We start from the raw sequence: 26,023 nt of genomic DNA, 5'->3' as shown, positions 1-26,023 counted from the left end.
ACTAATGTTCGAGTTGTATGAAGCTTGATCTTGAAGCTGCAGGATGATGAGTGTTGTTGGGAGTGGGTTTCAAAAATACCAGCAAAGAGAGAATTGGGTAAATGGCATACAAAAAGAATGCACTACAAGTCTATAATATTTAAAATACACATGATAATTTCCCTTACCGCAATATCTGACATACGTATGGACATGTTGAAGCTTAAAATACACATGATTATTCCCCTACGGCAATATCTGACATATGTATGGACAACATGTTGAGACTATGTCATCACCTGTTCTACAGGTCAAATATCAACGCATGTCGCACGATACCATAAGAATGTTGAATTACTCATGTAACTCTACCAACTAGGTAAGTCTTACAACAAAACAAATATTGCCAAGATTTATGTTGTTAACCTCATCAATGCAGTTAATACCAGTTCGCACATTCATATTTGTATGCCTTCCTATAATTCAATGGACTCTTGAAAACCCGTGGTGGCAACTTCTAAAGACAAATTGGACTGTGGTTGAGCAATATAGTGGGCTGTGCCTACGAGAGTCGACTCCACGCTCTTCATCATCGCCCATCATTTCAATGGGCTGCGATGACCCAATGGACCAGAGTTTTGCATTGTTTACAGTTAAATTGCAGTCCCATGCATGAGGGAAAAAGGCAGTTACACTCAGTTAGGGGAGAGGCAAAGTTCGGATGGTCAGTAACATCGTCGTTGCTGATTGAAGTAATGCACAAATGGTGCTAATGGTGGATAGCTGTCTCCATGACTAGTTCATCAAATGTACTATGTTTTTCATTGTAAAAGCTCCCATTCTTCTAAGAGTCTCTAATGGTAGGAGCATGTTGGGTGTGGCACCCCTTGTTGATGGTAAAATTGATGATGGTCAAATTGGTAAGACATTATTCTCACTGAGGTCTCAAAAACCGGACATATTTCAATTGAAACTGGTGGTAGATAGCAGAGAGAGTTTTTAATGTTAACATTTGTATTGCTGAGAAAGGGAAGTACAAAGTATTGTTTCTCCAGGCGAATCCACTAGACGGGAACCCCGGTTAAAGAAGATCGAAAACCCCTATACAGTAAAAAGATATCCCCATGGAAAACGATATACAAAAAGAGGCTTGGAAAGGCCGCATAAAATTGCCCCCCTTCAGGTGTACAACAACGAGGAAAACAAAAAAAAAGGCCCAAAAAATAAAAAGTGGTTCACTGGTAAAAAAGAATGTGGATCCAGTTTGAGCTGCCTCGCCGTGTCTTCTAGCACCCTCCTTCGCCAGCAGGTCCGCGAAGTCGTTGGACATCCGCCAGGTAGCAGAGAGAGTTCTTATTGGTTTTGTGATAATCCTATGGCTCACCTTCCATCTGTAAAAGAGTAACACTTGGTCCAAACAGGTACAGAATAGACCAAAGTCCCCAAAGCAAATGACAATCCTATACTCAGAATCGAATACCAGAACGCTCTCCAAACATGGCCGTTCTCAGCCAAGGAATAAACCTCTGCAACAAATGTCGAGACTGTGCTCATACAGCCCAAGAACCCAAGCTGTATAGCCTCTATAACAGTCTGATAATGTTCAGTTTTTTCCTGCAAAATACATGCATAATTTACCAACCCCGAAAATAAATTGCACATTTATAAGATTCAAAAACGTCAAGCTCTAGCACATTTCAGCCAAAGAAAGAGAGGTGGACTGAAACTTCTCATGCAAAACCCAGTTGAATAAAACAGGAAGTATACCATAAATCAACAGGCCCTGAAAGAAAGAGGCATAGCCCATTGGGTAATCACCATCCTTCAAAATGACGGATGGTGATAGAGAGAGTGAGACGCCTAGAATAAGGTACGCCCCATCTACTGGGTACCACTCTCTCACTTACCATTTCAATGGGCAGTTATAACACAGGATACATTTTTTTTTCACGATCCATTGAGTTATAGCATACTTCCCCGGAAGGAGAAAATGGCTACTGCTTGGCCATAAGAAACAGGTCTCAGTATCAAGAAAATCAATGACTTTCAAAACATAGCATGTTTTGGTAGGAACTTTTCTCACAATCCCAATTATTCTGGAAACCTCATAATTTAGGCAAAGAATGACTGATGAACAATGAGTGGACAACCTAAAAGACTTACAGCTATGTTCAATGTGGATAAAGACGCCATAATCCCCGAAGCAAGTACATTAGCAAGTAAAGTCCCCCATGGAATCCACATTAGGCGCTGATTAGACCCAAAGCCTCTACCATTAAACCGAGTAAGAAACCATCGAGTCCATACACCAAGTGGGCCAAACAAACAAGCCAGCCCTAGTTTCTTGGACCTTTGGCAAGTAAGGAAAATGCTTAGCCCCAATACCAAGGCCAACATGACCAGGACAATGCCAAAGGAGACCATCTTATCCCTACAGCTCTTAACCCGACATTTCCCATCAAAGCAAGAAGTTTCGTAATGGCCTTCATGGTCCATGAATTGCCTTAATTTCTTTCCAGTCTCTATGCCAGACCTTATTGCACCAATCGTGATCCACAAGCCTGTTAGTCAATCATAAAACAAATATCACAATAAGTTTTATCATCAAAATTCACTGGGAGGCAAAATAATTCTACTTTGTTCTAAGTTTCATCCTTGATCAGTTAAGCATGTGATGGTAGTTTCCAATCTTAACCTAAACGGACTATAAAATATGTACCTCCCCATCTACTGCAGATAAAAGCACTCTTCATCCACCACAATATTATAGAGAGAAAATGTATATCTAGATGGTTTCAAGTGGATATCTCTTTTAACTTTGCATCAGTCGCAGAAAATAAATATGAATTTCTTTCTCGTTTTCAACTGGTTACCTATTGGAAGGCCCAAAAGGCCAAACACCCATCGCCCCTGGGTTGTTAAAGTGAGCATTTTCTGGATCCAACTGCTGAAGGTGGTGAGGCTTCCCAGGAACCCCGTAGTAAGCCCGAGGGCTAACTCCTCCGAGAATTCCAAGATGGTGGGTTTAAACACAAACCCAAACCATCCCATAAGGAAAGATCCAAGTATATTAGCTGGGAAGTCACTATAAAATAGAGGAGAATGATCATCTGTAAACCCTGCAACATCGGGCCCAAATACCACTTGCAAACCATACCTCAATAGTACCTGAAAATTGAAAAACATTAATAAATTCTATCATGGTTCCTTAGAGGGACACAATTGAATAGAACTTCAGGATAGCAGAATGTGAAATTCCTTGCATACATGCTTCACACTTTCTAGGTGCAGGAGCGCACATCGTATTAGTTCAAACTTATAAGACACAAGACGGAACTCGGAAACATCTCCCTTTACTCTAGATTAAGCCAGAGAAAAAGAGAGAGCCCTCAACAGGAATCATTGCAACCTTTCTAGAAGCAAGGAGAAGGACAGATAAAACCAAAAGGGATGCTACTGACCCACGACCTTGAAAACTAAACAAAAGTCTCTCTTTCTCATCCTAGATTCACGCCTTGAATAAAGTCATGTTAGAACAATGCAGAAAACATATGCTAATATATAATCTTATAACTAATAAAATCTCCTGAGATCTAATAAATACGCCATTTTTTCTTACTATTGATGATAGCAATGATCATTGAATAGAAAGCAAACATTTGTTTTTACAGGTTCTGAACTAATTGTACAATTATGGTTGGTAAAGTGTTATATGCGTCGGGGGATGCATTCTTACCTTTGCATCCCCCAAGGCATAAACCATCCATCTCAAAGATGGATGTAAATGGTGGTTCATCAAAAAAAGGTTTATAACCAATGTTCCAAATATTTCCATCAAAATTTATTATTTTTATTTTTCAAAATTTATTTATTTTTACATATTAATGATCTCCATTTTAGAGATTATAAACCCCTTTAAAATCAAGGCCAAAATCCGATTGGGCGCATTTCTACATGAGTCCGGGGACCCATAGAAACCATGCCCATTATGGTTTACAATCTGTACAAATACAAGCTACATACAGGAAAAGAACATTCAACACTATGTTTCGATATTAACGTTAAATGTATCTAGATGCAAGGTTAGACAAAACGGATCAGTGAACCAGATCAGCCACCCCAAAAACCATGCCGAATCGATGGAACAGCAACGTTGATCGAAAAATAGGCCGGATCGGCAAAAGCCAGCATTGAAAAAAACTCAAAAAATCACTATAATTGCTTAAAAATCTAGGTTTTTAGGTTTCCATGAAAATAATGGTATTGCATTCTAATTTTTCAGTATTTTACACAATATATAAATACTAAGAGGTTGTCTCATGTCTGAGTGTTTGTTATCCATTATATTCATTTTATGGTCAAAATAAGATTTAAATACAGCTCATTGCAATAAAATTGATATCTCTAACTCAAATATTTATTAAAAAAAAAAAAGAATTCTAGAATAGTTTTGAACCTTTTTTATTTGATAGAGAGAAGAAAAAAAAACTATGACCTCACAATGAGCTATTGTGTTTTTATTAAAACAAAATAGAAATCAAGGAAAAAGCTATGGCCCTCCATTCTACTTTCTTATCCACATGCTTTCGCTACTCTAAAGTTTTTCCTTTTTTTTTTTCTTTTGACAGTTTTTTTTTAATTTAAGAGTGATTCTTCTAGCTAATAAATCTGACCCCCAAAAAAACTGAGTCAATAAATAAAGATAAAATAAGAAAAAAGAATCTAACATGAAGGTATTTCCAACAAAAATCAAATACATAAAAGAATCTAGCATTAAGGTAGTCCCAACAAGTAAAAATCACCAAGCCAAAAATATTTATTATAAGTATTAGGAAAAAGTGTATTAAGGTATTCCTTCTCAAAACATTCTTTGAACATGAATTGTTTGGACTTTTAGGGATCATATGAGATTTCTATTTTAACATGTGATCATATGAGATTTCTATTTTAACATGTAACATGTGGCTCACATATGCCTTTTTTTTCCTAAATCAAGAAATACAAGGGTTAAAGAGCGTGGTTTAAAAAGGGGCGACAGAAAAGAGGCGTGGCGTGGAGTAAAAAAGCGGGAGCAATCGTCCCACATTAAAGAGTTAAAGGCGTAAGACTCTCCATAAAGAGCTCGAGGCTCGCACAAGCTCCTAGCTTTCCCACTTGCACAACACACTTACTAAGGCATGCATGAGATGTAGCCAGCTAATGGTTGTGGCCCACTTTACAAATAAAAAATATGGTGTGGGCCACCACCCCTCTTTTTAAACAAAAATTCAAAGATGCACATACAAAAATCCCCTCTTTCAAACCGTATTCAATGCACATACAAAAATTCCTCCCACCCTAAACCGGTGCAGGATAGAACAGGCTAGTTCTAATCTGAAAGAACTGGCCTATTCTTGACAAAACAAGCAAGAGGCAGCCGGTTCAAGGAGGGACCTGACTGGCTCCCAATATATGACAAGAACTGGACCGGCTTCAACGATTTACGATCTGGTTGTTAAAACCTTGTCCATATGTGAAAGAGATGACCGACCATTTTACATTCCACCTTTGCTTTGAGAGGAAGATCTAGGTTTCCTTCCAAAAAAATTTTAATGTTGCTGGTAGTATTGGCCTCAGTGACCAGTGACCATACTTTTGGGTAGATGGTCATTTGTTCCATCCACAGAGAATGATGAATAGATTTGAAAGACGTCCAAGGAAATGGGCTTCTGTTGCCTAATTAGCACCTGCAGAGTTGGCAAACTTGGACTCTGCTCCTAAACTTTTCATGGGCCCCATAGCAAGTTAGCTCAGTCAGTCTTGAGTGGACTCATTGTTTTTTGCAAGTTAGGAGTGTTCCCCTAAAAAATACTACAAAAATGGGGGAAAACCAAAACATAAAAAGAAAACAAAATGACACTCCCATTGACTAAATTTGAAAAAGCGAGTGAGATGAGAAAGGAAAAACAAAACAAAGTTAAATTTCAAACCACCCTATTCAGTCAAAAGGTTCAATGAGTGACACGTGACACACTTATAAAGCATGTATCAACAACACAATAAGCTATACGCCCACATAAGATGCAAAGGTGGAGTATACTACACAACTTGAAGCATTACAAGAGCGTACCTACCAATGTTTTAACTATCGAACAGGTAGTTTGAACCGGTCACCCACCAATCCAAGCAAAATAGCCCGAGTCACTAAGTTGGATCGGCAGACTTTGACAAAATTGAGAGAAAAAAAAAAGGAAAAAAGAAAAATATACAAAATAAGGATTGAAACCCAAATATTTGATTACATATAATAAGAAGTATAAATCAAAATCCATTCAAAAAATTAAAATTAATAAAAAAAAACACTTTGGGAAGAAAATGGTGGAAAAATTTCTTCTCTCTTGCTGTGTTTAGTCCAACAAATTAATAAGAAATGTTAGAAGACTCCAATACCAACATTTTGTATCAATTGTAGGTTATTTGGTTGAGAAATGAGAGAGAGATTGTAAGAAAGGCGGATTAAGTTTTAAGGCTAACAAATGGTACGATGTTTTTGAAGAAATTTTGCCCAAATGTAAATTTTGATTAATTTTGATTAAATTTTGATTTTTTAAGGCTGAGGGATTGATTTGTGTGCAAATCTATCAAAATGGGGTTAGATATGGATTATTAGTTGGAAAAAAATCTGAAAAATAAAACATTCTTTTTACCAGATTTTTCACACCATAAGAGGGTACCAAGAGACTTGCCCAAGCGGTGCTCCTCCTATTCCAAGTCAACTCAAGTGATTTTGAGTTCACTTAGCGATTTTTGTATCACTGGTATCTATAACACCAAAATATGAGCTAAAGGAAAATCTAAAGAAACTCGATGAATATGTTGAACTAGACACATGGGGTATTGTAAATGAGAAAATTGGAGGAGGATAATAGCACAACTGCATTCAAGCATAAAAGGTCATCTGAACTCAAAAAAGGAAACAAAAACAGAATGTAGTTTCTCTTCCTAAGGGTATGTAACGGGGATGGGAGTGCTTGATTTAGATTTACTATCCTTGTAATTCATGTGCTCTACTGTATCTAATTCTCTTTCTTATGAATAGAATAGGGAGGGACCTAGTAAAACCCCTCGCTAGCACAGTGATAGAAAAGGGTAATTAATAAGTTTAAGTTATAAAAAGCAAACGTTGATATGGGGAGGGGCACACGACTCAGCATTTTCCAATATCTAGCACATAGATGCACATAGGAATATCCTCAACACACACACACACACACACACGCACACACAAACACACACACACGCACACACAAACACACACACGCACACACACACACACACACACACACACACACACACACACACACATCATATAGTAACAAATATGTCTTTAACTTTGTTATATTAGTATTCCATCATATAGTTCAATCATATTATATTACATGTTCAAGATTTAAATCTTAAATTATTCACATTATACGATACCACGTAATTACTTAAGATTTTCGTTAATTTTCAATAGACCATATTATCGCGAATAACTTCATATACCATGCATACATTTATAAAATATGCACTATTCATAATTTGTTCTTTAGGAGTATTTTATACCAAAAGTATCAATATGGCATCTTTGTATCAATTGTTGAAATTATGTCCTTTCAAGGACTTAAATTCCTTCATTTTTAATGGAAATTAATTTGAGTGGGAGTATAAGAGCGACATGACTCTAGGATCTTGGCACACTGGGACCAAGAGTCATGGAACCCCGATTAGATCACGACGAGGATTGATATATGGAAGGTATCAAAAGGGTTGAGGGCTACCTCTAAATATTCCAATGCGCCAAGATCCATTGATAAAACATGCACCATTCATAATTTGTTCTTTTAATATTATTTTGTATTAGAAGCATCAGTATGGCATCTTTGTATCAATTGTTGGAATTATGTCCTTTCAAGGCCTTAAATTCTTTCATTTTCAATGGCTCTTAACTTGAGAGGGAGTATAAAGCGACATGACTCTAGGATCTTGCGCATTGGGACCAAGACTCATGGAACCCCGATTAGGTCATGAGGAGGATTGGTATATGGAAGGTACCAAGAGGGTTGAGGGTAAGTCACGGTTTGTTGTAAAGTTTGTTTTGTCCCTTATGACTGAGTGACAGGCGGTCAGTTGTTATGTTAGTTTTGCTCGCATGAGGTTGATGACTGAAAGTTGTGTACGCGAAGGTTGGGGCCAATAGAGGACATTGACCTAAATCCCCGACTCTTAGAACCTTCTCGTGGCATGTGCATAAACAGTCGCAATGCATGGGATCTTGCTCTTCCACGGATCCACTAGATAGAGCTATGCACATGTGCCAAGGGAGAAACCTCGCACCTCGTGTGCATGTCCTCTAAGGGGTGCACCTGAAATCCACTTAACCTTGGGGATTCAGAGTCGCACATCGACTTCACTTGATAGAATAATATCTTGAGCCCTTGATTTAAAATCGTGGGTCATAAGTTTGTTAGGTCATTCCGAGAAGGTGGCTTTGGATTCTGAGTCCAGCCGAGTGGAATGCTCTATTTTGTAATACGACTCCAAAGATGCTAATTTCCGTCGTAAATGTTTTTAATCATTGACAAAATCATTTGTTCTGATGAAAAATCATTAAAATGATTTTTGTGGATTTATGAGAATTTTTCTAGATTGTTTTGGACAACAAAAACCGCTTTTAAGAATTTGAATGTAATGACAATTAAGGAGAGTCTCCGGGGACCCCCACATGGAGATGACGTGGGGGTGACGTCAACCCCATGGGGGACCCCCTTGTCATTTCATTGAAGAAAAAAATTTATATAGAGCCAAGGTTCTAAACAACAAATTAGAGCCCACCTCAAAAATTTCACTAGAAGAGGTTGTTTTGATGCCCAAATATCCTCAAATTGATCATCTCGACATCAAGATGCATGGACATGAGAAAAAAATGGATTTCAAGTTTTGGAAATAGTCGCATCTTGTAACGTATTTTTGGACCGTCAATTTTCAAGATTTTCAAGTGTTCATAGATCTGCTCGATCTTTACTATTTTAGAAGCTTTAAATTTTTTTAATTAAAGATGAAAATATATTTTAAGACTGTCACAAAGTTTTCCAGTATTAAAATCACATTTCTCGACACAATTTGAAGGTGGGCTCTAATTTGATTGCTTGGAGCCTCAGTTCTATACAACCGAACCCTTCATTTAAAGGTGTTATATGTTGAATAGTCATGTATTTTGATTTTCCATAACATGTTGAATTCTGAAAAATTGATTTGGCACATGTTAAATGCCTAAAGCAAGTGGATTTGTGCACATGTGTGGGATATTCTAGAAGAAGTATAGGGTTTGTAATACTAATCCTAACCCTAAGGGCATATAGTAATTGTACACTTAACCACTTACCTTATGTGGCATGTTCTCATTGATCCAACATGCTCTTTAATAGAGAAGGAATTTTGAAAGCCTTTTTTCTGCTAAAATTTTGGTTTAATGACCATAAGGACATACCCTCCATCATGGTTTTATCATTTATTAAAAATGTAGAGCATGGGCATTTTGATAACAAAAGAAATTGGAGTGAATTAAAGGGAGGATAAGGGTGTTTAACTCCATACCACTCATCTTGATGGCTGATGGTGGATGGTGGGCTAGGATCATGCCTCTCTTTGTAGCCTTTGGTAAATGACATGAAGGGTCATGATTCATCATCTAGAAGCATCTCATCCTTTGAGCTTTGGAAACGCTATAAACACCCCCCTTGAGTTCATTTTTACACATGAGTTTCTCTCACTAGAATTTCCCCCCAAAAGTGGCTCACCCCAATCTTTGTCCTCTCTCTTTGGCACACATAAGTCTCTCTTTCTCTCTCTAATCTCTCTTTCTCTCTCTAAACTCCATCTTCTTGTAATGAAAGAGAGCAGCCCCTTCAAGGTGAAATCGACCTCCATAAAAGGTGGTCTAAGGAGCAAAGCTCATACCATGGATGAAGTAGTCATGCAGCCTTCATTATTTGAGTAAGGTTTTCAATTCTCCATTAATTTGATTGTCAATTCTCTATTGTATGTCTGCAATTACAGCAGTATCTCTTTCCTTTTTGTTGATCATTCTTTGGTCCTTTGATTCTCCATTTGATCTTTCATGATCCATGTTGTTCTTATAACTTCAGCGATGCACAAATTGAAGTAGCTTTCCATGAGTTTTCATCCATGCACAAATTGAAGTAGCTTTCCATGAGTTTTGGTCATTTGATTTTCCAATTATTTTGGACTGATTTTCTCTGAGTTTTTCAACTCATATCAATCACTTAGAACACCTTCTAGCTTCCTTGAATTGTCCATTTTTCAAAGAGAGATTGTGTCGATTTGCTATAAGCCACTATGTGAAGAAACTTGAACCAATTTTGTGATCTAAAGTGTCACCTCTCTCCCACGGTTTTTCCCACTTGCAAGGTCTTTGAATATCTTCAAAAACCTTCCATAATTGATGTATGTATCAATAGATTCTTGGCTTCCCATTTATTACATGATGAATTGGCCCGGATTTATGAGATGTCATCGTATATCACCCATTGGCACATAGGTAAGACCCAAGGAGGTAAACTGGGCACCGAGAGCTCCGAATGCCTTCCCATGGACTTGATGCACATTACACTTGAGCAATCATATGTTAATGTAATTGAGATATTGATTTTGACGTATTTTCAAATGTTCAATTGATGTATAATTTTGCATTATAAGATTGAGCGTTGCTGAATTTTCAAGAGCACACTATTCATGATCTCTCTTTATGGATAGCCTTGTTTATGTGTAAGGGACCTAAATAGAATTGAATCCTCTTTTTAAGTGCATTTTGAAGTCATTAAGTCACTGTGGTAGCAGTGACCTTGTTGTAATTTCATTTCAAGGGTTGTAATTCAAGTGTATTGTTGAAATTTTAGAGTTGTATTGTCTAGTCCTTGTGTACATTGTACTCCCTTGCATGAGATTTGGTTTCTTATACACTACCATCAATGTTGACACTGGAATTCTGCACGAAGTATCTGGGTCTCCTAGTTTACCACAACAAAAAAAGTAACATTTAGATGAGAATGTTTCTTGAAAGCATTCCAATATGAAGTACTACTTCATTAGTTATTATTGGAGAATAGAAATAAAAGATTTGGTTAGCTCTTCATGACTCTAAAGCTGTTAATAATTTGGAAACAATTGGCACAATGCAATTCTCTTTTGTATAGATGGATTCCCGCACATAGCACACACAGTGAAGGCATGTATTTGTACAAATAACAAATGACAAGCAATACGTGATAAACAGATTAAAAAACCTCAAGAACTTGCAAAACTTTTTGCTGCCTCAAAAGATTACCAAAGGTACTATGAAAACATAGCATTTCAATAAAATTGAAAATGGAGTTTGTACTCAAACTTCATCTATGCGAAAGAAAGTGCCATACCCCAAAAATACCAAAAAGAGCCAAATGGATCAATACTGACGAAAGCTTAAACATTCGAGGAACATGTTCCTGTTTTGCCTGCCACATAATAAATGTATGAATTTAAGTTGAATATTCTCTTATTCAAAAAATTGAAATCAAATTGGAAGTAGGTTTTTCATACCAGCATACCAACATATGTCAAACTTAGTAGGTATTTAAAATGATACATATACAAATTGAATAGTGCTACCTATATTAAATAGGTATTTGAACTGATACATATACAAATTGCAGTATACAGCATTCCATGAATGAAATTGGAGAGAGCATTCATGAAAGAAGCAGCGCTCAGTCTCGGAAAATCACTAAACAGCCAAAATGGAACACAAAAAAATGATGGCGCTTAAGGGTGGATCGAGCACTAGGGATGTGTTAGGAGCCCCTCGTTTAGCCAAGCCATCTGCTATGCTCAATGTTCCAAGAAATAGAGGCCTAGGACAGTGCCTGCCCAGGGGCAAAAATGCCCCCAATAGAGAGGCATTTTTGTACTTTTCCTCCTAAATAAGGGGGGAAAAGAAGGGTCCATATGTCCTAAACCCTTTTTTTTTTTACATGAGTGAAAAAACACAAGAAAAATATACATTTTTGCTTTCCAGTTTGATTGATCAGTTAATTCAGAGTTTTGAAAAATTGATGCAAACATCATCCTTTTGGTTTGGATTTGATTTTATAGATTTTTAAAGTTTATTAGAGGGCTTTTAGGAAGCATTTGAGATCAGGAAACATCTCAAATGTTGAAGATTGAAGCTCAAGAAATCTAGGCCGCCCACCCTTGTCTGGGCGGCCAGCCCCACCCCACAGGTGCATAGGCACCACCCGGCCTTTTTTGGAACTTTGGCGATGCTACTGGCCTCTTGCCAAATACAATGAAAAAGTGAGGCACTTACCAATAAAATCCTTCAACATCTCATCGAATCTTCATAAGCAAGTAGAGACCCTATTGTCCCAATTGATGGTATTTTTTGAATGCCCTTGAAAGACTAACAAGGTGCTCAATATCGAAGAGCTTGAAGCCTTGTAAGAGGGCACATAGCCATTGATTAGTTGTAATGCTGACGGGCCCCAAAAAGGATAAGATTGTGGTTCCCTTACTATCCCTGAACATTCCTCCCACACCTATGCTGCCTGGTTTCCGAATGAATGCCCATCAAAGTTTAATTTGATGGTGCCCAGTTTCTGCGGTCACCAGCACAAGGTTCAATGTTGAGAGTTCTACCACATCAGGCTATTACGTCCCTATTAGTAGGAAATACGAGGTCATGTAAGATTTGAAACCTTTAAGCTCTCTCATCCATTCAATCACCATTGTTTTGATTTCTGCTTAACATATAGGATGGTTCTCTATTTGCCTTAGAAGGTCCTGTTACATTCGATCCACACATTCCAATAAAAGCAAGGGTTGAGGCCCTTCAACATCTTACTCCTGCCTTTGGTAGTGGGGGCCAGAAATAGGTCAAAAAGAGTTGTTCGATAGTTTCCGGCGCTACCCATTCTGCCCCAAACATTTCTAAACATTGGCTCCAATGGTTCCCTACAGCAGGGGACCAGAGGAAAAGGTAGGCCACCGTCTCCTCACTATATTTGCAAAGGATGCGTAAATTGGGTATGCTAAAGCTAGGGCTTTGTTACTGGTTCAGTTTTTAGGATCTTTTTTGTACGTCCAGCCACCCAAACAGCTGGATCCTATAGGAGTCAGGAGGGAATCAAGAATGTTTGACCTCTGAGTTGGTGGAGGCCTTCATTTCTAAGAATGTGATAGAAGGATGACAAACTAGAAAAGACCAGGGACTGCAAATGAAAATGTCCCGACCAAACCAAGGCAGGATAAATCTTTGAACAGTAGAGAACGAACTCTCTAGTTTAAGCAGTTCCATGTCATTGAGATCACGTCTGAATCTTAGGGTCCACATTGGTGCCACCCAATAATTCTATAACCTCGGCAATGCCCTGCAACACCCCTATTAACTGTCTAGAACCCCATGTTGTACAACTCAAACTGAGCAGCAAACGATGCATCTCGTGTCGCATGATGACAATGAATGACTCAGATTTAGACACCACTTGAATTTATAAATTAACTTTCTAGGTCATTTTAGGGTCCAGATTTTACTTTTTTAAGCCCTACCACTAGTTTTACAAATTTTGCAATTTTACCCTCAAACCCTAGAACAATGGAGTGCTTACTAGTGTACAAACAACTAGTGGAGAGTCAAGTGAATTTTTAGTAACAATAGGTCTATATCAAGGGTCAGCATTGAGCACGTACCTCTTTGTCTTAGTTATGGACGACTTAACTAGGCACCTACAGGATGAGGTATCATGGTGCATGTTGTTCGCAAATGGCATAATTTTATCGATGAGACTCGAAACGGCGTCAACACAAAGTTAGAACTTTGGAGGGATGCTCAGAATCTAAAGGCTTTAAAATTGGCCGGACTAAGACATAGTATATGACATATAAGTTTAGTAATAATAAGTGTCGAGACGAGAAAGTAGTTAAAATTGACAACCAAGAAGTACCAAAGAGACCACACTTTCATATCTAGGGTCGATAATACAAGAAAATGGAGAGATTGAAGAAGATGTCGCACAGAGAATTAAAAATGGGTTAAGTGGAGACGTGCAACCGGAATTTTATGTGATCACCGGATACCAATGAAGTTGAAGGGCAAGTTCTATTGGACAGCTGTTAGACTAGCTTTTCTCTATGGAGAGGAATGTTGGGTGGACGAAAAACAATATACCCATAAAATGAGTGAAGTGGAGATGAGGATGTCGAGATAGATGAGTGGAAAGACAAAAAGAGATAGAATTCAAAATTAATCCATTCAAGAAAATTTAAGTGTGGCACCAATAGGCAATAAGATGAGAGAGAGTAAAGTTAGGTGAGCAGGCCATGTGTGACACAAACCTAGTGCAACATCTATTAGGAGGTACGAATTAGTTCAAGTAGAAAGCTCAAAAAGGGCAACGGGTAGACTCAAATGGTCGTGGTTGGAAGTAGTCTGAAAAGATATGGTATCTTATAGCCTCACTAAGGGTATGGCCCTTAATAGAGCAGAATGGCAAACCAAGATTCGTATAGCCAACCTCAATAATTTGGGAAAGGGCTATAATGATGATGATGATGACCCTCAAACCCTAGAAAGTCTAAGACTCGGAATTCTAACTCTACTCTAAGACTCGAAATTCTAACTCTAGATCTCTTAAACCCTAAGAAACCTCTAGATCTCTGAAATCCTGAGACATTCCTGAAACTCTAGCAAGTTCTAACCTAACATTTCAAGACCACAAACTACCCTAGTGTTTATTCTAAACCATGGTGTACCCTTAAGATGGACCATGCACTCTCATAGGCACTTTTGCTTCTAAGACCCTCTCAAATCATTGGGAAGACACTAAAATGAGGGTCTCCGGCTCAAGCAACCTTCAAAGACTAAGGGAATGGTCGCCACGCACTGAAATTGTCTTATCCAAGCCCAAACCCAGGTATCAGGTATGGGAGCCCAGCTACCACCAAGTCGGTGACTTTTTCGCATTTTCTTTGGCATTGTTTTTATTTGCATGTTGAGGATATCTCTTCTTTACTTCTAAGCTGTTTTCAAACTTTCATTTTAGTTTTCTAAGTTTATTTTAACTTCTTTATGGTTTAGGCTAGCCAAGATGGTCAGTGGCCCATAGGAAAGGACCCTTGTTGATCAACTTCTCTCGGACCTTGATTTGACCAAACCTAAATTTTACCGTTTCTTTAGTTTGATTTAGTTTAGGTGCAAATCAAGGTAGAGGAAATTTCATCTTGACTTTGCATGTAAATAGTCTAGTACCCACCATGGGGCCTATCAAGTTACTCAACCGCCAAAACATCTAAACACAACCCTTGGAATCACATTCTGAAAAGGCAAATTTCATCCTCATAAGCCCAAAACCAGAGGCCCCAAGAAAGTCCTAGCTCAAGAAGAGCCCAAAGGCATATTGCAAGTTTGCAACATGAGTTGCATCAGTCACATCACTGTTATATTTTGGTACTTAGTCTTACATGAAGTCAAAAACTAGCAACCTGGTCTAGTCACATGCGATGCAAGTAGTGTCACAGTTTCTCCTCTTCCTGGAATACTCCTCAAGAATCTTTTTTTTTCCTCCGACTCTCCTCAAGTTGCATACGACTCAAGATGTGTCACAGTGCTCCTCTTGCATACGACTCTCTAGGAGCACATCGTTGCTAGTATGACCACATAGTGGCTCATAGGGGTTATAGCTCGGTCCAAAGACGGTATGGGCATAACAAAAACGTCAATCACCTTTCAATCGTTTGCCATGCAAGGATACCCCCATCTTTGACCCTGCCCTTAGAGACTTAAGTCAATTTTCAATAATTTTATTGTTGTTTATTCCTAAATAGCACCTAATGCCTTCCAACCAAGCCAGGGCATTGTTCGGTTTGATGCCAAACCCACAACCACGTCTTGGCCAAGGTCAAGGAATCTAACCACCAATCCAGAAGGCACTACAGCAATTCCCTTTTAAGCTATGAGACCATAGCCAGTAAGTTAAATCCTGGCCAAGTTAGAAAAATAGTTAGACACCCCAGCAGCCCAACCTATATGTAGGTAGCCTCTTCAACTACTGCCTTCAGCTAAGGCCACCCTGGATGATAAGGGTACTAGACAACAGCCAATTTCCACAACTTGGGAATTGCACCCTAACCTTGCCCACATGGTAAGGCAAGGTAGAGATCTAAGCCCTTTATGACCATGAGCTAGTCAACTCAAATTAGGTTGACGTTGAACACCAAACACAACCAACCATCCAAACATAGAACCACCAATTAGGAATAAGGCCTCCAATAGAGCCTCTAGTTGTAGGTTTAGTCAACCATCAAGTCATAGGGCTTTACCACTTCCAACAAAATAACCCCATTGCAGGAGGTCGCCTCACGACGGATTTGGTCAATTCCCTCATCGAGGACTGAGGTAAACGGCCGGACCTAGGTTTGACATCTAGCTCATCCACATTCAGCACTCACGGTCACCCAGTGGTGAACCAAGTTAACCCCCAAGCCCAAACCAACTGACCTAACCAACCTCCCTATGAGCTTGCACTACCATACCAATCACCACAAATGATCCATGAACCTCCAGCCTCCCGAACTCAACCTGCATCGCACTACCATATCTCCAGTGTGTCATATTCCACTTCAAACATCACACTCCTACCACTCATTCCAAGAACCAAACATCACACTCCTACCATTCATTCCAAGAAACAACAGTAGACCAACCCAGCTTACTAGTCGATCCTAATTCATCCAGCCCATTTTAGCAAGCATGGAGAGACCCTTAAGGCACTCCAAACAATAGTAACAAGGTCACAACTTTGGACCCCCAAAATTCTACATACAAGAAGTCCTCGAGATAGGATTCGTTATGCCCAACTTTGGAGAAAAGTTATTGGTGAAGGGTTGCTCCAGCCTCCATGTCACAAGCTACCTACTAACCCTGCCCACTTTGCACAAGAAACCGAACCACCACAATGCTATTTTCATGCATCAAGGAGAAACCCTGGCTTGGCAACATGAGTTTATGAGAGATAAACCATAGTTTACCGTGAATGGGAATGGGATACCAGAGCGAGTCTAGCTTGAAGTTCCATGGGCGGCGGAGCGAGCTCCGTGCATGGCTTGGGGATGGGAGCGAGTTCCACGACTTCTAGGGAGAGCATTGCTATCTAGACAAGAGCGGGTTCCCTACCAAAAGGGATCGCATTGTGCCATTCTTAGAACGGGGTTTTCGAAGTTCACTATTTCTGTATATTGTAAACTGGGAGCGATTTCCATTAGATAGCATGTTTCCAGATCCACAATTCCAAGGAATCAATGTAATAAAAATCTTGGCATTGAGATTTCCTTCGAATTTTTGATGTCATTGGAGCATGATTTCATATCGAATTCAGCAAACAACAGCATTGGGTTGGAGCCTGATTTCATATTGAATTCACTGAAAAACCTTATTGTGAGGCATTGGAGCATGATTTCACACCAAATTCAGTAAACAAAATTATTGTGGTATACAGTGCACCACTACACCTTAATTATAATATACCCTTCTCTAAACTGGCATCAATGCTGGGCAAGATTTACCCTTCTCACGTCTATATGACACTCAAGGATGGGCTAGATTTCCCATTTCGACTAAGTATGGAATCGACGATTGAGCACATGTATTGTGCTCATGCACGAGCATATTGTGCATTACTCCCTTAGTCAAAAGACTCAATACACCACACTAGGTTGATTGTTTTAGGTTAAAATTTTGGGAACCATATAGTAATTGCTAGATGATATTTTTTTAAGAAAAATTTGAAATTTGAGTTTTATGACACAGAGATCAAGCCCTTCAAAAATTAGATGGTGTCTATACAAATCATTCTACAATCACAATTCTCAGGTTGCATTAAATGTTTTAGATGGTAGTTATGACTTGTTGGGTTCATTCTTGAGAGAGAGAGAGAGAGGGAGGGAGAAAAAAGGGTAAGCTATGACCACATTTTATTTTATTTTATACAAATAAAATAAACTTTGTAGGTGTAGCTCGCTCCCATGATATAGGATACTCGATTCCTAGTACGATAGAATCGTGTTTCCAACTGAAATTGCAGCCATGATCTTGGGCATGTGGATCTGGATCCCACTTGCTAGGGAACGAGTTCCCAAATAATAGGAATCGAGTTCCCATAACTCTGGGTATGAGATCCAAATATGCAAGGAAGCGTCTAGAATCGAGATCCGGTCACTCGGAGAGCGGGATCGAGATTCCAAAGCGGAAGCGGACCCCTACATGGGCATTCCCGGTAACTATGGGATAAACCTCAAGCATCATGTGATTAAATGTTCCACAAGTTCGTTACCCATTATAACAAGAGTAAGCCATGACCTATCTCACTAGGGGAATTCACTACCAAACGGAAGAAAATCAGTGAGTTATTCCTTGACTTTGTCAAAAGATTTAAGAATGTCGCTTTGCAAGTCACTGAGTTCCCACTCATCGATCAAGTGAAGATTGCCTTAATATTAGAGAATGCCACCCCAGATATGAACTTTTCTTCAGTCACATCCATTGACTTGATAATAGAAAGAGTCTTACTCTATGAAAGGCATTCGACTAGCGATCGGCCCTTGGAAAGTCAAGCACAAGCTAACCCACACATAAACACAAGAACACATCTTTGCCTAGTGGTTAAATCAATGAAATAAGGATCAACAAGCCAAGTTTACAATCCAAATCGGAGTCTCATACAAAATGACCTTAGGACATGGGCAATGAATCATCATATTCAAGGCGCATGGATACGGCTCACCCAACAAATTTACACCTTTAGAGGAGCCACATCAAGTATAAGGTTCTCCAACCACCTGCAACTAGGGACCCTCCATTTGAAATCAAAGATAAGCCCAATTACTAGTGACTAGGGACCCTCCATTTGAAATTTACACCTACAAAGGAGCCAATGGGCAAGACCCCACAACTATTATTCAAGTATAGTCTTGTCCAACTCCAACCACCTGTGAATAGGGACACTCCACCACCCTGAAATGCCCCCATTCACTATCAAGAATCCCCATGTCCTATGACTCGACCATTTATTGACCAAAGCAATCTCCCCGAGCTTGATTTGAGAGGCTTAACAATCAGTAACAGTACCCCGACTGTATGTGTGGAAGACTATAGATAGCTGCCCAAAGAAATTCAGCAACTCAAGAGCTTTCTAACAAGGGAATTTGAAATTAAAGATCTAGGTCCATTGAAGTATTTTTGTGGGATTATCTTTCAAAGGAATTATGTGATAAATTTTCTAAAGGAAATGAGAAAGCTTAGGTCTACTTAGGTCTACTGATACTCCTATGGAACAAAACTACAACTTGGATAACCAGAGGATGAAGCTCTTAACAATGTGGGTATGTTTCAAAGATTAGTGGACAAGTTCATATATCTTTCACTTACACATCTAGACATTTCATATGCTATGGGTGTCATTAGAAGGTTCATGCATGCTCCATGAACTACTCATCTTGAAGCTGCTTAGAGAGTTATTCAATATTTAAAATCATCACTTAGTAGAGGACTGCTGTTTGCTTGCTAATCATGGAAACTTACAAGTTGATCCTATATAAATGCAAATTAGGTTGGTTACATTGTGTGTTGGATATTTACATCTGGTTATTGTACTCTGGTTGAGGTAACCTTGTGACTTGGAGGAGACTTGGAGGAGTAAAAAACAATCAGTTGTAGTTCATTCAAGTCCAAAGCAAAGTACCAATCCATCGATCATGCTGTGTGCGATTGCTTTGGTTAGAAATCATATTACGAGAACTTGGTTTTCTTGTAAAGGGGTCAATGTCCATGTACTATGAAAACAAGGCAGCCACTAGTATAGCTCACAACCTGGTCAGCATTAAAGAACCAAGCATATAGACAAATATTTCAGTTAAGAAAGAGTTACTGCCAAGAAATTTGCTTTCCATATGTGAAAACCAAAAACTAGCTAACAAATATTCTTACCAAGGTGAAACCTCGACTACGGGGGATCATAAGCAAGCTGGGCATGAGGGATATCTATGATCCAACTTGAGAGGAAGTGTTGTGGATATTGAAGTTTATATTCTTTTCTATTGTATTTAAGTCCCTAAGGACTTATGTGTTCCGTCACTTAAAGGACATCATTGTATACAAGTAAAAAGTAATAATATACACACATACATACATACATATATATATATATATATATATATATATATATATATATATATATAACGAGTGCGGTGCATGGGTGATTTTAGAACCCAAAGTGACTCTCTCTATCTTTAAAATTCTCCCTTTCTCACTCTTTAGATCTTCTTCTCTCGTTCTTCTTCTTCTATTATGTCATATATTTTCGTCGACCTTGACCCGGAGCCGACCTGACAAGGTCCAAAAATGGACCTAGACCAAGACCCAACTCGAATCGGATGCATGTCAATGGGTGTCCAATATTTGGGTCCAAACCAGGACCAATGTCAATCTTCCCGTCGAGTCGGCAGGTCGATCCAACCCAATTGCCATCCTTGCAAGCAACCAAGAAAATCCATAACGAGATTGGTAAAATAGATCAACATTTCCCTTATAAAGATCTCCAAATCTTAAAAGGTAATGAGATATTTCAATGATTAAAGTTAGGCAATGATCCTCAAGAAAGTTCTTGAAAAAATTAAAATATAGTGGTCATATTCAATTCCATCTGAATATATATTGGTCTACTCAAGATAAAACTGAAGAATGTGTTGTTTAGATGATTAAGCCAAACTAAATGATCACGGCTTAACTTGCCGTCGTGGTAAAGTGTTTTTTCAATTACCCAAAAAAAAGCCAAACTAAATGAGCGAAAAATTTTCTTTTTTTTTTCTTTTTACTATTAGATGATCGTAGCAAGAGATCAGCAATTTCATCATACTACAAATACAATACAGAGCACATGTCATTGACTTTTATTATTTATTAAGGATATCATAAATCTTTTCATCCAAAAAAAAAAGGATATCATAATTCTTACACCCAATGTCCTTTTATTATTTATTAAGGATATCATAATTCTTTTCACCTAAAAAAAAAGGATATCATAATTCTTACACCCCACATCAAACATGACAAAATATTTTATCTGGTCTAGCAACCTAAGTAAATTTGTAAAGAAAAATAACTTTTCCATTATGGTTTTGACTGTCCAAGAATCTGAAGTTCCTGATCTCAAGCATGCATGAAAAATAGAAACATGATACCCAACAAAACCACCTTAAACTAGTTATTCAATGCGAATATCCATTCAGAATTATTCTGGAAGTTAATTAATAACTAAAAAACAATTTACCTCCAATTGCTCACTGGATGCTTGTTCCTTTGGCCTTGTATCTAACATAGCATCAATTGAAAGAGGAGACATAATCTCTGATGCCAAAGGTGATAATGGGGATGACATGTTTGAAATCACACCTTCTTGTAAGCAAAAAGCATCTGAATACATAAGAGCGTCATTGGGTATGGGCATCGCCTTGAACTCAAAAGAACCCTTCCTGTATTCACTCAATGAAAGGTAACTTTCTATTGTACTTCTATCAGTGCCTGGTGCTTGACCATTAATATTCTCTTGCCCATCCATGATTCCGAGTGAATATTTCACAACACAATCTCCACTGAAAGAGTATTTGCTTCCTATAGCGGACGCAATAATATAGTTATTTATAAGAAAAGATCAAAATGGTGAATGAGAAACCCATTAACCAGGACAAGAAACCTAGCTAATCAGTTGTAACTCACATCAGGCAATAGACCAGTTTACTAAGGACGTTGCAACTTACAAAACTGCATTGGACTCATTTAATATATTCGACAATAACAAACCTATCTAATTGCATAATGAAAATTAGCATTCCACAATATTAAAATGTTGAAGCACAACTTGGCCGTATTAGTGATTGTGAATGCCTACGCTCATAAAGCAACATACAGAGAGGGATAGGAAATCAGATATGGAAGATTTCATTGAAATTCAACCAGCAATCTTTGATGAGAGTTAAATTTTCCAACTAGGTCATGGCACAAACAATACATTTCTCATATTGCATTATTTGAACGAACGCACGAGCGCACGCCCGCACGGGAAAAAATACTACATTTGCCCCCACGCTAATTCTGTAGTAGTTCAACTCCCCCTCCTTAAAGAAATGATGTTAGGGGTATTTGTTTAACCTCATTTTTCAAACACACTTCCTCTTGACCTCAGCAAACATTGCAATTAAAAACATAAGGAGGAAACAAAAAGTAAGAACCCTAAAAAGTTGATGAGAGAGAAAAATGGATTGGCACTAGCTGTCTGATTTGTTGTACTGGAAAATGTAGGGTTAGATGCGCTCAAAATCCTTTTTCTTTCTTTTGTAAGTGTTCATTTGATGTTTTCAAGACCACTCCAAATTTTGGGGTCAAACAAATGCCTTTTTTACTTTTCAATATAGGGGGGACCGTATAAAAAAAATAGTGTATAATGCAGATGACTGAAAGTTGTCCAAGAAAAATTCCTTTATTGTCTATCTCAAGGAGAACACTCTTTCAAATATAATCAGCACCCATGATGCACCAACCACTTAGAGGAGATCTTATAATATAGGCCAAGCCAAGAAACACGATATTGCCTATCGCTTAAGTTTTCATTGGTTATATAGGAGACAATAGCTGCAAGAAACAGGAAGTCTAACGATACCAATATTCTACATTCTTTCACGGACAATAGCGTCCTACACCAGCTCATTTCACAATTTGTTTGCCAATATCAACCAAGAAACTACAGTTCGCATGCCATTTGGTTTTTGAGCTGGCACATTTCAATGATCTAAGTTGTTCCTGCTAGATTGAGTAACAAGGAAGAGCTATCACTGCCAAAAGTAACTTCCTATATTTAAAGCTCAAAAGTCACATGAAATAAGTATAAATAAAGGCAGTTTGGCAGCTTCTGATTCATGTTTGAGCAAATAAACCAGCAAAAATAGAGATATATATTGATACAAGAAAACGTTAGTAAAATTCAATGATGTGGCAGCAAGCATAGGTGTTGAGTGCCATTTCAAAAAAAGGATCAAGTTATAAAGGAGACATCAAATTAATATGTAAAAATCATAACAGTGGATTTTGATGGAGACTGTGAATACATGCTTATTGTAGATCTAAGGTTTTTAAAATTGAAAGCATAGAAAGAATCAATGCAGATCAGAACAGGTTTCAAAATTAATTTCAGCGGTAATCCATTTCAAATCCAAGCTAGATTTTTTTTTTATTTTCTTCATTTGATGTGCTGCTAGCATAGTACTCAAAGACCAGTTTTTCAAGCTTAACATGCAAAGTAATAGTAGTATAAACTGAGTAAAGGAAACACCAATTCCTCAGCAAGGAACAGAACATTATCAAATAGAAAATGAGAAAGACATTTAAGCAAACTAATAAACTCATCAAATAACTTAAATTATGCGCTCATTTTTCATTTTACTAAAATAATTTCAATTAAACAACCTCTAAGAAGAAAGAATATAAAAAGCATGTTGCATAATAACCATCACTTAAAACAAGAAAATTAAAATTGTAAATAAAAACAGAGTTTATTAGTGTATGAAGCAATAAAAAACAGATATAGAAAATTCTACAATTGATGATAATACAAAATTCATAAAAATAGTATTACTAAGAAAAGTAAGCCAAACATAACTAGAAATGGAAATAAGAAACATAAAAGAAGCAACCAAATGAAAATTGATATAAGCAAATTAATAAGAAAGACTAAAGCCAGTACAACATAAACAATGGGAACATAAAAAAGAAATGAGAAATTTTTCACAAATAGTTCTCTGAACTCTGAGGAAGTGAATAATTATAAGAAAAGAAATCAAGCATAAAAGTTAAAAAAACTTAGGAATTTAGAAGCAAGAAAATTTTGAAAATAATAACCAACAACAAAATTCAGGAAGACTCAAACTATTAGATGAAATTCACACCAAAGAAGTTTTTATGTCCTAATAATATAGACAGATTACACGAACATTGATGCAGATAAAGATTTCAAAGCATACAAATTTGTGTATGTTCCTATCTGTACCATTGTAGATTACAAAAATCGTAATCCAATTTTATTTCTCTTCAAGAACTTTCGTATACTTGGAATTAACTCATTCTCCGTTTTCTTTTTCTAATTGAAAAGAAAATGAGAACACATGAAATTTAGAAAGGAAAATGGCGTTTTAGTTGATTTTAGCCAAAGCAGTATCAAATAGAACGAAATTGACAATTAGGTTTATTTCAGAATGAATGAGACAGAGGATTCCCCAAAAACGACTTCCCTCAAATAAGCATTACCAAAACACATTTAAAACAAATAAGAAGGAAATAATGGAAGAAAAATGAAAGAGAGGAAATAGGGGGCATAAAAAAAGTGACAAAAACATAAAAGCAAGGGAAATATCACCAAATAATAAAATGACACTATAGACATAAATCAAGAAAAAATCACATTTAAAACTAGAGAGAGAGAAAAAAAGCTGAAAAAAAGAAAAGAAAGGGCAATTAAGGACCACTCAATACAACTAATGAAATGCTTTACATTTCATCCCCTTTTAACTATTGAATTAATGAACATTTCATCTCCTTTAACTATTGAATTAATAAAACAATGCATGAATATTTCATCTCCTTTAACTATTGAATTAATAAAACAATGCAGTGTCAACAAAAAGCAGAGAAAAAGAATCACCACGCAAAATCGAAAAAATCTAAATTTAAGAAAGACAACAAATACGAAACGCCCCAAAACATACCAACTCGATAAGAACAAAAAAAAAAAAAGGATAAGGAAACCACCTTTAATGAACTCTTCTCATCAATTCTAAGTAGAATTCCTTTGAATGCAGGTCGAATGAAGCCAGTCGATTTTTCTCAATATGTAAGGAAAAAGCAAGCGTTCTACGAAAGCTTCTATTCCTTCAGAAAATTTTTATTGACTTGGTATCCAAAAAGAATGGCAGGTTTAGGGTGGAGTGGTTAGGAATGTGAAATGGGGTGCCGAATGGATGATAGAGCAGATAAGGATGCCTAACAAGAAATATGCTCTAAGAGAGGGAAGAAATGCAGAGGACGAAAGAGAAAGGAAAGAAATTTAGAAGGAAGAGATGGAAAAACAATGAGAGAGAGTGGGGGACAAAACTATGACAGCGATCTTAGAGAGAGAAAGGGGAAGAAATACAGAGGAATTGAAAAAGAAAGGGAAGAAATACAGAGGAAGAGAGAGAAAGCCAATGAGAGAGAGGGAAAAAGTAGGGTTACAAAACTTAGAGAGAGAGGAGGTACAAAATGGTGAGGCTAGAGAGAGATGGAGAGGAGAGAGAGGAAGCATGTGAAGCTAGGGAGAGAGATCGGGAGGAGAGAGAAAGATGAGAGAGAGAGGATGCAGAGATGCGGTACGCGGTAATCAATGCAATTTACGAATAGAAAGAAAGTACTAAACTACCCCTGTATGTTGCATCGAATGACGTACGGAGGTAATTTCGTCATTTGGCGACCATGCGCGTTGATGGGGATTGAGACGTCAGAGTTTAACAACCACCGATTGAGGGGAGCGATCCCTTTGGTCTGTTAGATGATATCACTGTCTCAATGATTCACGGGAAGATAACATGGATCATTGACCATCGCAGATGTATGTTTATCGCCGTCCAAGCAACCCCTTTACAGATATGGAAAAAGTGGAGCATACCACTTCTGTCTATTCTTTATCACGTAGTTTTGTTATAAAAAAAATCTATTTTTGATATTTAATTAGAAAATTTTAAACTTCAAAAACAGTCAAAATCGAGAATGGGTTGAGGTCGTGGAGGTACCATCATTTGAGTCTCGACAATCGGTCTAGATTTTTATTTTCACATACACATTTGAAACCTGCTTATTATTTATAAAAATAGGTAGAGGCATGTATTCCCCACTGAT

The 26,023-nt window shown here is 37.7% G+C and overlaps 1 protein-coding gene across 2 annotated transcripts; it reads right to left on the bottom strand.

The window, feature by feature from the left end:
• Positions 1-975: 975 nt before the first annotated feature.
• Positions 976-25,188, bottom strand: LOC18445562 (fluoride export protein 1). Of its 2 annotated transcripts, XM_011629246.3 has the most exons (6): positions 24,902-25,188; positions 21,375-21,715; positions 11,436-11,513; positions 2,853-3,147; positions 2,143-2,540; positions 976-1,593 (listed from the first exon to the last, which is right to left on the bottom strand). In XM_011629246.3, exons 2-6 carry the CDS (start codon positions 21,660-21,662, stop codon positions 1,360-1,362), a joined length of 1,293 nt encoding a protein of 430 aa, XP_011627548.1. In that variant the 5' UTR covers positions 21,663-21,715; positions 24,902-25,188; the 3' UTR covers positions 976-1,359. The 2 variants fall into 2 exon arrangements, with proteins under 2 accessions (XP_011627548.1, XP_020530011.1); XM_020674352.2 differs by lacking the exon at positions 11,436-11,513.
• Between the last annotated feature and the right edge of the window lie 835 nt (positions 25,189-26,023).

This window comes from Amborella trichopoda, chromosome 12 (genome assembly GCF_054954075.1).
Source record: "Amborella trichopoda isolate Santa Cruz 75 chromosome 12, AtrichopodaSantaCruz75HAP2 v2.0, whole genome shotgun sequence".
In the NCBI taxonomy this organism is placed as follows: Eukaryota; Viridiplantae; Streptophyta; class Magnoliopsida; order Amborellales; family Amborellaceae; genus Amborella; species Amborella trichopoda.
This window is presented reverse-complemented; position numbering and strand designations above follow the sequence as displayed.

What these genes read in the sequence shown, in the direction of transcription:
- LOC18445562 (XM_011629246.3), bottom strand. Translation starts at nt 21,662, where the DNA reads ATGGATGGGCAAGAGAATATTAATGGTCAAGCACCAGGCACTGATAGA. An exon ending in CTCTTTTTGGTATTTTTGGG is followed by an intron (nt 3,148 to 11,435) that starts GTATGGCACTTT and finishes TTCAATTTTCAG; the next exon opens with GTACTATTGAGGTATGGTTT. An exon ending in CCTTTTGGGCCTTCCAATAG is followed by an intron (nt 2,541 to 2,852) that starts GTAACCAGTTGA and finishes ATTGACTAACAG; the next exon opens with GCTTGTGGATCACGATTGGT.